This window comes from Geotrypetes seraphini, chromosome 3 (assembly GCF_902459505.1).
Source record: "Geotrypetes seraphini chromosome 3, aGeoSer1.1, whole genome shotgun sequence".
In the NCBI taxonomy this organism is placed as follows: domain Eukaryota; kingdom Metazoa; phylum Chordata; class Amphibia; order Gymnophiona; family Dermophiidae; genus Geotrypetes; species Geotrypetes seraphini.
The window spans coordinates 275,414,252-275,427,156 of NC_047086.1; the positions used below are offsets into that span (position 1 = coordinate 275,414,252).

Consider the following 12,905-nt stretch of genomic DNA (forward strand, 5'->3'; position numbering starts at 1 on the left):
TGAGCACCTTAAGCTCCAGAGAGACTGGGTGGGCAAGGTCTGTTTCTCTTCTTTTGGCACCAGAAAGCGGGGAGTTGCAATATTGATTCATAAACAATTGCCTTTCCACCTTCATAAGGTTATTCAAGACCGGGAGGGTAGATATATCCTAGTGCTTGGGGAATTGTGGGGACAAAAATGGTTACTCTGTAATTTGTATGCTCCTAATGTGTGTAACCATAAATTATTTTCAGCTTTGATTGCCAAGATAGCCATGTATCCTGACTACCAACCAATTGTGGGTGGGGACTTTAATATTATAGCGGATCCTGCTCTGGACTGCAGCCCGGCGAAGGTGGTGATAAATTTTCTGCTTAGTCACTTGCATTTATTGGACATATGGAAGATTTTGCACCCCACGGAACGTACCTATACTTTTTTACTCTCACCCACACATTGTCTATGCCCGGTTGGATTACTTGCTGGTCTTGCCCTCTCTGCTCCCCAAGGTGGCGGAGATCACCATAGAAAGAGGTTCCTTTGTCTGACTACTCCCCGATAGTCATGGAACTTATGATTACGTCGGATATGTCGGGATACGTCGGGAGCGCCACTGGAAATTCCCGTGTTACCTCTACAGAGATCTAGAGTTTCATTGGTACCTATGGAAGCAATGGCTGGATTATAGCCAACATAATAACACTGAGGATGTTGACCCTGTCACCTTTTGGGAGGCTTCCAAGGCGGTTTTGCGTGGGTTTATTATAGCTTATCTTTCTCGTAAGCGGAAGAAACAAGATGCGGATTTATTGGCTCTCTTGGGGGAGCTCCGTCAATTGCGAGCGAAGCATTGTGCTTCACTTTCAGCGGAGGATAAACTCCGTTTGGCTGTTCAGCGGCAGATGCCATATTGATGCAGAGGGCAGCTCGGGATATTTATTTCCAAAGGAATAAATTGTATACTTGGGGCGGGAAAACGGGAAGATTGTTGGCTAATCTGGTGCACCCTCCCCGCAAACATCAGGTCATACTGTATTCAGGATAAACAGGGTACTCGTTATACTCGGGAGAGGCAGATTCGGCAGCAATTCGTTCATTTTTATGAGTTCCTTTCTTTCAGGTGCTGCCACTTCCTAAGCTGAGGGCTGACCAATTGGAGCACTTGAATACACCTATTAGCCCCAGGGAAGTGCAACTGGGTATCAAGCGGTTAAAGTTCACTAAAGCTCTGGGCCCTGATGGGTTTGGATCCGAGTATTAAAAGATTTTGGCGGATCAGACATCCCCTGTCTTGGCGGGGATGTTTAATGCGTTGACTGAGATGCGGGACCTTGGGACTCCCAATCTCGCCCACATGGTTCTTTTGCCCAAACCCAGTAAAGATCCTGCCCAGGTGGGGTCCTATTGCCCCCATCTCGCTTCTTAATCAAGATGCCAAGCTGTTTGCCGCAATATTGGCAACTAGATTGAACGGATTTCTGCCTCTCTTGATACACGGGGATCGGGTCGGGTTCGTATCAGGCCGATACGCGCTTATGATTCTTGCTCGTGCTCTCATGGCTCTCCATTCCAGGTGAGGGCTGGAGGGTGCATTAGCTATTATTGGCCTGGATATGGAAAAATCATTTGACAGCATCTCCTGGCAGTATCTCTTCTGGGTCTTATATAGGTTTGGTGTGGAGGGCCTATTCATAACTGGATTTGTAGCTTATATATCCGGCTGCAGACCAAGCTCTTAGTGAATAGTTGGTTTACGGAACACTTCGACCTGGGCAGGGGGACGCGACAGGGATGCCCGTTATCTCCCTTGCTTTTTATGTTATCCATGGAACCTTTAGCCACTAAACTCCGATTGGACCCGTATCTTCGGGGCATCCGAATTGGGGAGCGAGGGAGTCACATCAATTTATTTGCTGATAATATTCTTCTTTATCTTGACCATTCCCAACAGGATTTGGGGCGTGCACTGACTATTGTTCGCTCTTTTGGGGACGTTTCTGGCCTACGAGTCAATTGCGATAAATCTGAACTTCTCCCATTGCGCTCCACTGCGATGGAGGTCTAGCATGCTGGCCTGGAGATACCACCAGTTCGGGGGCCGATGCAATATCTTGGTGTTTATTTAAGCCCCAATCTTTAGCTTCTGTACCAATATAATGTGAGACGACACCTGGATGAGATCAAGAGTTTGTGTCATAAATGGAGGGAACTTCCGCTGGATGTCTGGGGTCGAGTGGCTTTGACTAAGCTAGTACTCCGGCCAAGATCTTGTATCCTTTGCAGACGGTACCCCTTTGGATTACTAATAGGGATGTTAGACTGTTTCGCTCTATATTCTCCTCTTTCATTTTGCGCCAGAAGCGAGCCCGCATTAGTTATGCCACTTTGGCCTTGGATAAATCCTGGGGAGGCTTGAATCTTCCTGATCTTCGCCTTTATAATGTGGCTGCTTTGTTCTGGTTCATTCACAAAGGCTGGTCAGGTTGTCATAAATATTCTTCTCGGGGATGGGTGGAATCTTGGTGCTCTCCTCACTCGGTTTTGTCTCTTCTTCATGCACTGCTGACGGAAATCCCGGGAAGGGGGCCTAAATTTGCTTTTTTGCTACCCTTGCGGTGTGCATGGCGTTGGTGGAGGCGTCGGCAGGGGAAAACACCGGCGGCTTCCCCCTTGTTACAGCTATATAGTAATGTCACTTTTCCCCTAAGAGTGGGACACTCTTGGTTTCTGCAGTGGGAGCAGAGGTCGGTGCAGATCCCTCCAGAACCTTCTCACCGTGGGGGGTGTCCAGTTTCCTACATTTGCCCAGCTGCAAACACATTGCCCGCACCCATTTCTGGGCTTACCTTCAAGCCCGCCATTACTACCGGTCCCTTGATCACAAATGGGGGGGATGCTTGGCTTTTTTTGACCCCTGGACACTCAAATCTTTCAGGTGCCTCCTGAATTGAAAGTTAGCCACCTGGTATCACATTTTGAAGAACGCTTTGGCCTTGGGTTCCATTGACAGGTTGGCTTCACAGTGGCAATCAGACCTAGATCTCCCCTATGATCAGAGGGCGTTTCTTGATCTTTTTGTCAATGTGCACGCCTTGGGGGGCTCCATGGATTTTTGGGAGATGCAGTTTAAAATTCTGCACCGAGCTTATAGCTCCAGGGTGCAGGGGGCCCATATGGGCCTGTGGGAGGGGGAGGTTTGCTCTAAATGTCACCATTCTTTGGGTACTCTCACTCACCATTTTTGGAATGTCCTGCCTCCGCACTGTGGCTGCAAGTTCTTCCCTTTTTGGAACGTCTTGTTCAACGTGATGTGCCCTGGGATTATGGTTTACTGCTCCTGGGGGATCAGCGTGGTTCCTTTGAGGCGGGACTCACATTGCCTCAGCGGAAAGTTCTCTAAATGGCTGTCTTGGTGGCAAAAAAGCTTCTATTACAACATTGGGTAGCTGACACGGTGGCCTCTTTCCCGCAGTGGCTTGCTCGCTTGGCTGAGATCGGCCGCTATGAAGTGCAGTGCACTCCTAAATCTGGCCAACTCCTGCACCGGTGTTACATAGCTCTTTGGCTTAGGGCCTTGCTCTTGTGTCCTAGCTATGCGGATGAGGATGCAGCTCATTTGCACCAACTCCTCTAGGGCTAGTTCCGTTGCTTCTTCTCTAGGTAAATATAGGATTGTATGGGTGTATGAATGATTGGGTACATGGGGAGTGCTTGTTGAGACTTGAGGACGGTTGACTGTGGATTGGTTGTGTTTGAATGGTGGTTTTACATTATCTAAAATGTCAATTGTGATGGGCATCCATCCAAAGGTTTCTTGTTCTCTGTCTTATTGTTAGTGTGTTCTATCTCCTGCTGCACTACTTGACTGATTACATTGTCTCCATTTGATTCCCTATTGCAATTGTTAATAAATATAATTGACAAAAAACAAAAAAAAAAAGATAAATCCCCCCTATAATTTATTCTGTCAAAATTGGATTACTGTAATATCCTCAAACACAGGTTCACAGATTACAAACTATTCAAAATACAGCTGTTCATCTTTTATCTAATGCTTCCTGTTTAACCGTCATACTCCTTTTCAGCATCAGTGGTTTCCAATCTCCTTTTGTATTCAATTAAAAAATTCTTATTTTAACTTTTAAATGAATTCACTGTAAGCTAACCTACCTTTCCTTTCTTATTCATTTTTATTGCCCACCAAGAATTTTATGCTCTTTGAATGATCAGCGTCTGCATATTTCTTCTGTTCACATATCTCTTTGGAATTCCCTTCCAAACATACTGCGCCTTGAATCAACTTATTTGAAAATTAGAACACTTCTGAAGAAGCTCCTTTTTGAAAAAGCTTTTTTTATTCAGTTAGATGACTCTAAAATTGTGAGGGCTTACTAGAGCAGCAGTTTCAATGTTTTATTTTATGCCCTCTTTTTCCAAGCTCTGCTGTCATTTAATTTTTTTTTAATTGAATTCCTTTCTTTTTCCATTTTAATTGTAACATTTTGTATACCGCTGTGTTATTGCCTAAGGAAGGACAGTATAAAATTAAAACCATACAACCATAGTAAAGAAATATGTGTTAGTCCAGTAAAAGTTATTGCACTCTTTTTGTATATGGGTGTGTTTGTTTCCTTAACATAAGAATATAAGAGTTGACATACTGGCACAGACCAAAGGTCCATCAAGCCCAGTATCTTTCCAACAGTGGCAAACCCAGGTCACAAGTACCTGGCAAGATCCCAGGGTGTAAAACATTTTATGGGATAAGTAGTGTATTCCTCTAATCATTTCAATAATGTCTTATGGACTTTTATTATAGGAAATTATCCAAATCTTTTTAAAATCTGTTACGCTAACTGTTTTTACTACATTCTCCAGCTATGAATTCCAGAGTTTCATTACACATTTAATCTTGGATTCTCTAACTGGCGCCTGTGTTGGAGTCTGCCGATCATGTGTCAATCATGCAACACTGCTGGTTAGAGAATCACACACGATTGCGGAGTAGCCCTATTAAAGAGGAAGGAACTTTGCCTAGTGCCTGCTCAGAAAAGCAATTGCTAAGCACAGCTCCTCCCCTTATTCCTCCTGTCAAAATTTAAAAAGTTTTCTTCTGTCTGATGCTGCTGATCTCACTGCTGACTGAGATGATCATAGCAGGAAAATCCCTGATGAGCCAGCAGGGAAAGCCCCAAGTAGCTGAGCTGGCAGGAGAAGTCCCAAGTCTGGCAGCTTTGAGAAGTCCTGCCAGCTGAGCTGATCAGGAATTCCCCTGTGATCATCTCAGCTGGCAGGGAAAACAGCGGACGGCAGAAGACCCCCCCCCCCCCCCAAAATCAGCAGGAGGGTTGCCCACTCTTCATAGGAGGGACCTTAGGCCCCTCCCAGTGCATCCCAGGGAGCACTGGGAAGGCCCATCATTTAGAAGACGTGAGCCTGCTGGCAGGATGGAGTGGGCATCCCTCTTGCCTGTCTTATAGTCTATGGGTGGGCCTCATTAAGGCAGGAGGGAGGGGGCATCCCTCCTGCTGATTTCAGGTGGGTGGGGGTATCAGTTGGTTGGTGAGTGGGAGGGAAGGCGAGAGGAATAGTGGATCTCCTGCCAGTTCAGCTGATCAGGTCAGGGGGATCCCTGATCAGCTGAGCCAGTAGGACTCCCTGAAGCCATCAGCTGATGGCAGACTGTGGACTATTGTCGTGAACCCCCAGCAAAGATAGGTGCCAGAAATGTAGGTCATGGTTTTCTGGATCTACATTCCTGGTGCTTATCTTTTTGTGAATCCTGCCTACATAAGCACTTTAGGCTGCCTAATGCCACTTCCAGTGTTGACCGTTCCTATTTTGGCATTTGGCAGCCTAAAGCACATACATAGGCGCAATTCCTGCACCTTTTATTTAGTCGTCAGTAGGCATCTCAACCTTGCTGCCCTTTGCCATTTCTAATGTCATTTTACAATTAATTTAGGCATCGGTAGGGCGCTAGTTTTAGAATTTCCCCCTTAGTTAATACACATTGAGTGCAATCTTTTTGTAGGTATCCTTGAGAAACAATGACTTTTTAAAAAAATGCTGGGAATGAGAAGACGTTTGAATCCTATTTTAAATGCTGGGAATGAGAAGACGTTTGAATCCTATTTTATTTTGCTTTTATCCTGAGAAAGTTGCTCCTTCTGTAACTTCCGGTGACTGTTAAATTAATTTTCTTAAATGGTTTGATAGAATGATTTCTTTCTCATATAGTGTCCCTAACAAATTAAGCCATTATAATGCATACTTTTGAAAGCATATTGCGTGACTTATAGTTTAAATTTGTTTTTAGGCTCAGCAGTTGTTAACAGCTTGTGTAGAGAAGGTTGATGTGTCAAGTACAGAAGGGTATGACTTGTTCATCACACAACTCAAAGATGGTTTAAAAAATACCTCACATGAGACTGCAGCAAACCATAAAGTTGCAAAGGTATGAAACTAACTTGCCTCAAGTGTTGGTGACATATTCACCATTTGCTTGATTTATCTTTTCCTTTATACTGGATTTAGTTTTGATTTTCTATGTATATATCTCTTATCTATCTACTTTTATTTATTCATTCAATTTTCTAAACCGTTCTCTCAAGGGAGCTTAGAACTGTTTGCATGAATTTATTCAGGTACTCTTCTTCCCTGTCTGTCCCAGTGGACTAACAATCTATCTAATGTACCTGGGGTAATGGGGGGGATTAAGTGACTAGCCCAGGGTCACAGGGAGCAGTGTGAGTTCGAACCCACAACCTCAGGGTGCCGAGGCTGTGGCTTTAACTACTTTCCCTTCTCTAATAATCACCTACGTCTTGCTTCAAAGACTCCAAAACACCATAATATATTTGGTTTTAAATCCAACCCAAAATTCCCTCAATAATCGACTACCCTTCCCCTTAGCATTTCTCCTCCACCTCTCCCTGAAACAACCAGATCTGACTTATCTGGTCTCAAGGTTATGTACTGGGACTAGTGCAGGGCCTTGAGGATCTGTGTGTGCTGAAGATTTTTAGCATTCACAGATACTCAAGATTTTGCACTATCCCAGCACTATAACCTTAAGATGAGGTAAGAAGACAGATCCAGTGGTTTGGGGGGGGGAGGGGAGTAGAGGGTGGAGGCCAGTTCTAGTGCATTAGGTGTGTCATTCTGGACGAGCGTGTTATATCACGAGCCTTGCAGAAGGAATTTACTCCAGATTTTTTTTCCCTGAATCTCTCCTACCTCACAGGTTACTGCTGCCTCTTATAGTTTTTTTCCTTCTGGACACAAGCCTGAAGGAGTGTTTCTGATCTGTTCTGTTTATTTATTTTTGGTCAGCTTTATCACATATTTTCTTAATCTTTTGGTGCTGAGTTCCCCTAGTCGAGGGTCCAGTTCTGCCTGCATGGAGAAGAAGCAGACCTCGGTCTGCAGCTGACAGGCCAGTCCTTCATGGTATCTGTTAGCCAGCCTGCAAAAGCCTTTTAGGAGCTCGAGGACATACCATGTAGATTGCTCACCTACTGGTAGCAGGTGTTTGAATGCAGGCTGTTAGACATCCATAGGGGACTCTTTGGGGTCTCACAGGATGCTGGCTTCATCTCACCTCCCCCCCCCATTTTTGTATGTCAGCGGGGGATGGAAGCTCGGTCAGACTGGCAACCCTTAGATTCAGCACTGGAAAGGTGTTCTGTTTGAGACATTGATTTCTTCTCCCAAATCCAGCTACCTTAATAGCTGAGGCAGGTTGCAGCACATTGCCAGTAAGTAAGGCTGTGTTACAGCCTATGAAAAAAATTGGGGGGAGAGGGGGGGTAAGGTGATCTGCAAATGATGTTTTTGAATGTTGCTGCATGTTCCTTCTCCTCTAAATTAAGTTTTCTTTTGCTGCTTTTTAAAGCTGCTTTTTTTTGTGCCAAAATGCTGCCACAGCGGCCATCTTGGATTTACCAATATGTTTTCAAAGTTCTCCAGAAGCTTCAAATCACCTTATTTGCCTCAAAACTGGCAGGGATGGAGTCCTTAGGTTCTTTTGACCCTAATAATTCATGCCAGGTTTGTGCTGGATGGGTACCCAAAGAGCGCTTTTGTGCCACATGCTGCACATCACATGAAAGGGAAGCGGCTAGCTTAACCTCCCCTGTGCTCTCTAGGGCTGAAGAATGGGCGGGAAGCCTGTTAGTTGGGGCATTTTTTCTTTCTGGGCCCTGGAATGGCAGTCTTCCTAAGCGCAGGAGCATGGAGCCCGCGGAGCCCAAGAGACACAAACTGGAGTCCTCTACAGGAGACCCAGCGCTGCCTAATACGTCATTTTCTCCAGAATTTGTTATTTGATGTAGCAAGCCTTTCAAGACAGCCAACCTTCCAAAGGAAAGTCTGGGCAACGCTTCAGACAGCACATGAAGGGCCAGGGGCTCCCATGGTGTGTCTACCTACTCTGATGGAGAGGGTGCAGAGGCGAGCCACGAAACTTGTCAAAAGATTGGAAACTTTGAGCTACAAAGAACGCCTCAGGAAACTGGGACTGTTTACACTCGAGAAGAGAAGACTGAGAGGGGATTTGATAGAGACTTTTAAAATATTAAAAGGATTTGATAAAATAGACCATGAAGCAGCATTACTAACATTGTCAGATGTGACACGGACAAGAGGTCATAGTCTGAAACTGAGCGGCAGCAGGTTCAGGATAAATGTCAGAAAGTTTTATTTCACACAGTGAGTTGTGGGCGCTTGGAATTCTCTGCCGGTGGATGTTGTGGCGGAGACTACGGTTCTGGGTTTCAAGCGCAGGTTGGATGCACACCTTCTTGCATATCATATTGAGGGATACGGCAATTTCGGGTCTCCATAAAGGAGTACCTAATGGGCCGCCGTGTGTGCGGATCGCGGGACTAGATGGACCTCGGTCTGAGCCGGTGAAGGCATTTCTTATGTTGCAGCAGACCAGGCTCTAGGGTTCTTTCTGAGGGTGATTCGGATGATGATGGGTCTCGTACTATGCCATTGCTGTCTTGGGATGCACTCCCTCTCTCAGGGTATGTAGGGCTGCAGTCAGGTGTGTTAAACCCCGTGTTGGCTCTCAATCCTGGGAATAATCCCACAGTTCTCCAGTTATTCAAGCCATCAGCTCTGTTACTGATTACTGATTCGGTTTGGGATTTAAACTTGGACTCCCAGCAGGTCCCCTCTGCTTCTTCCTTATTATGCATGGTGTGAGAGCCCAGTCTTCTGTGTTTCCTTGGTATCCTGACATTAATGTGTTGGTCATGGAGCATTGGGATTCTCCAGAAGGTTCCCTTAAAGTGGCCAGGACTATGGCCCAGCTGTATCCCATGGTACCAGAGTGTCATCAACTATTTGCTCAGCCCAAGGTGGATTCCTTGGTAGCACGGGTTACAAAGTGCACCTGCTTGCTGAGCAAGGGAGGTGTGTTAAAGCAGTGTTCTTCAACCGCCGGTCCGTAGAAATTTCCTGCTGGTCCACAGGGCCAGCATGTGCATTGGGCCCCAGACAGTGCTCTTCACCCACCGGTCTACGGTGCGATTGATGCGGCATTTGTCTTCGGGCCGGCTCCCTCTTCCTCAGTGCTGCAGTGCACAAAGCCTTGGGCAGAGGCTCCTACGCACGTCCTGTGCCTGAACCGGAAGCCTTCTCTCTGTCATCGCAATGTCAGAGGGAAGGCTTCCAGATGAGGCGCGGGATACGCAAGGAGCCGCTGCCTACGGCTTTGTGCACTGCAGCACTGAGGAAGAGGGAGCCAGCCCGAAGATTACACTGAGGTGCAGGCCAGAAGGCACAGCACAGCACAGCATGGAGGGAGGGAGACGACAACGGTAGGGGGAATGATTTTATTTTTTAATTTAGTGATTGATTTACAACTGCTGTCTGTTCAGGAAGAAATGCATTTGTTTCTTTTCCTCTGGGGTTGTACTGCATGCAGAGTCTTGCATATTAGGGTTTTTCTGTATATATTAGTACTTTTAGTTTTTGGTCCCCTATTTGCATGGGGTTATCTGTGTTCTGGTAGGAATGAATATTGAGAAGCATACAGTGTGCTTTGTGTAGTTTAATTTTGTGGCTAACCATTATGTGTTGTTTGATTTCAAATATGTTTATTGAGTTTCAAAGGCAACATAGAGAAGCAGGTAGATAACCAGTAAAATACAAGAAACAAATAACAGGCGGAAGGAATAGGACATCCAATAGTACAGCAAACTACCATATAATATACAGCATATGGAGTCATAGGAGGAGTACAAGGAGGCCCAAACGGGGGTTATAATAAATCCTGGAGAGGGAGAAAGGAGAAAAGAAAGAATGGAGATATAACGCCAGAAGCGAGATCAGTAAAGTAATGAGGGAGAGGAGTCAATCATAAGTAGAAATAGAAATAAACAGCAGGGCGGGCATCGCTGTCTGAAAATAAATGAAATGCCAAACAAAAGGGTCAGGAAGCTGTTACCTAATCTATAGAGAATGTCAACAGTTACGGGGAAAAATGTTGTATAGGTTCCCAAATGCCTGAGATGGATAATTCTCTATTGGAAAATTCCGTGGCTTTAATCTCGTATAAGTGGATCATAAGAACAGTGTTCCACCAAAAACAACATTGAGTAAGCGGATTTCCAATTGTGGAGAATCATTTGTATCATTAGCAATCAGAATGTTAAGGAGAGATTGTTGTTTAGAGGTAAGAGGTTCTTTCACGGCTATAGCTCTGAAAAGAAGGATATTATTATTATTATTATTAGGTTCTTATATCCCGCCATACCCAAAGAGTTCTAGGCGGTTCACATCCGTTACAGTAGGATCCGGTCTGAACACGGATTTACAAAAATTTTGTCGGAATTGCGGGTAGCGCGGAAGGAGGCAAAGTAGTTTTAGCACAGGTTTATCATAGTTGGGTTAGAAGATAAAAAGGAGGGAGTGGGAAACCAGAAGAGGGGGGGGAGAGGGAGGTGGGGGTGGGGGGGGGTTGGAGTGTATGCGGGGAGTAAGGACTAAGGGTCTTGTTCGCGGAAGAGGTGTGTTTTGAGAAGTTTTCTGAAGTCTAGGTAGGTCGGGGCCTCTAGCATCATTTGGGCTAGCCAAGGGTTCAGCTTGGCCGCCTGGAAGGCGAAGGTTTTGTCGATGAATCTTTTGAGCTGGCATGATTTTATGGAGGGGAAGGTAAACAACTGGATTCTGCGGGATTTCTTGTTGGTGCAATACATATTGAAATGTGGGGAGAGGTATTTTGGTGAGAGACCAAATACTGTCTTGTAACAGATGCAGGCGAACTTGAAGAGGACTCGGGATTCGAAGGGTAGCCAGTGCAGTTGGTGGTAGAAGGGGGTGATGTGTTCCCATTTGTTCAGGCCGAAAATGAGGCGGACAGCTGTATTTTGAATCAGTTTTAGTCTTCTGGTGATTTTCTTTGTGGAGCTTAGGTAAATGATATTGCAATAATCCAGTATGCTGAGGATAGAGGATTGAACTAATAGTCGAAATGCAGTGTCATCGAAGTATTTCTTTATGGTACGGAGTTTCCAGAGTGCTGAAAGGCCTTTCTTGACAGTGAGGTCGGTGTGATTTTCTAGGGATAGATGTTTGTCAAGCGTGACTCCTAGTATTTTTAATGTTTGTTCGAGTGGGAAAACCAATCCTTTCACCTGGATTGTGGTGTCTTTGATTTTGTCTTTGGGGGTGGCTAGAAAGAATTTTGTTTTGTCTGGGTTGAGCTTTAGTTTGAAGGAGAGCATCCAGAGTTCTATCTGGCTGAGTATGCTAGTTATGTAGTTGAGAAGATCCTGGGATAGACTGGTTAGAGGGATGACAATTGTGATGTCATCTGCATAGATGAAGAATTTGAGCTTAAGTTTGTGAAGGAGGTTACTGAGGGAGGCGAGGTAGATATTGAACAGGGTGGGGGATAAGGGGGAGCCTTGTGGTACACCGCAGGAATTCACCCAGCTGTAGGAGAAATTGTCATTTTTGTGTACCCTGTAGGATCTGTTTCGTAGGAACCCTTGGAACCAGCTGAGTACCCGGTCGGAGATTCCAATGTGGGCCAGGCATTCCAGGAGAATAGTGTGGTCAACTAGGTCAAACGCACTGCTTAGATCAAATTGTAAGATCAGGGCGCTGGAGCCCCGACTGAAGAGTATGTGCAGGTGGTCTAGTAAGGAGGCGATGATGGTCTCTGTGCTGTGGTCCGTGCGGAAGCCCGATTGATTGTCGCTTAGGATATTGAATTTTTCCAGGTATGCGGAGAGTTCTGCTTTTACTGCCCCTTCCGCGATTTTGGTGAATAGTGGTATGTTAGCTATTGGTCTGTAATTGGAAGGTGCGTTGGAAGAGTCCTTTATGCTTTTTATGATTGGGGTTATTAAGATATGTCCTTGTTCTGGAGGGAAGTTTCCTGCGGATAGTAGGGAGTTGACCCATAGTAGCATGTTTGCTTTGAAGTAGATCGGAGCCGTTTTCATCACATTTGGGGGGCAAGTATCTAGTTTGCAGAAGGATTTGGTGTATTTGTTATAATATTTGTTGAAGGTTTTCCAGTCGATTGTGGTAAGTTGGTTCCAGTTTAGGTCGGATCTAGACCCTTGGTCTGGTTTAGCTATGTCGATGTCAGGGAGGATGGGAAAGAGCTCCAGGGGATTGGTCTTGGTGGGTAGTGCTGATCTTAGTTTTAGGATCTTGGAGTTGAAGAAATCCGCTAGGGTGTTGGCGGTTAGTGTTGAATCTTCCTGGTTGTTAGTGAGTGTTTCAATGTTGCAAAAGTTATTGACGAGTTTGAAGAGGTTGCTGCTGTTGGATGTGATGTTTCCAATTAAGTGTGAGTAGAATTTTTTCCGTTTTTCCTTGGTAAGGTTTTTGTAGGTTTTTAGTTTGAGTCTCCAGGCAGTTCTGAGTTCCTGGGTTCCTGACTTTATCCATAATCTTTC

General features: G+C 45.3%; 1 protein-coding gene across 4 annotated transcripts in view; it reads left to right on the forward strand.

The window, feature by feature from the left end:
* The window catches only part of BIRC6 (baculoviral IAP repeat containing 6), a 1,530,571-nt gene that overhangs the window by 145,795 nt on the left and 1,371,871 nt on the right, over window positions 1-12,905 (forward strand). For 3 of the 4 annotated variants that reach the window (XM_033935681.1, XM_033935678.1, XM_033935679.1), the window contains exon 3: window positions 6,299-6,436. The exons of the other annotated variant lie outside the window; for it this stretch is intronic. In XM_033935681.1, coding sequence (XP_033791572.1) covers window positions 6,299-6,436 — 138 coding nt within the window. The remainder of the gene's footprint in view (window positions 1-6,298; window positions 6,437-12,905) is intronic. 4 annotated transcript variants of the gene reach the window in all.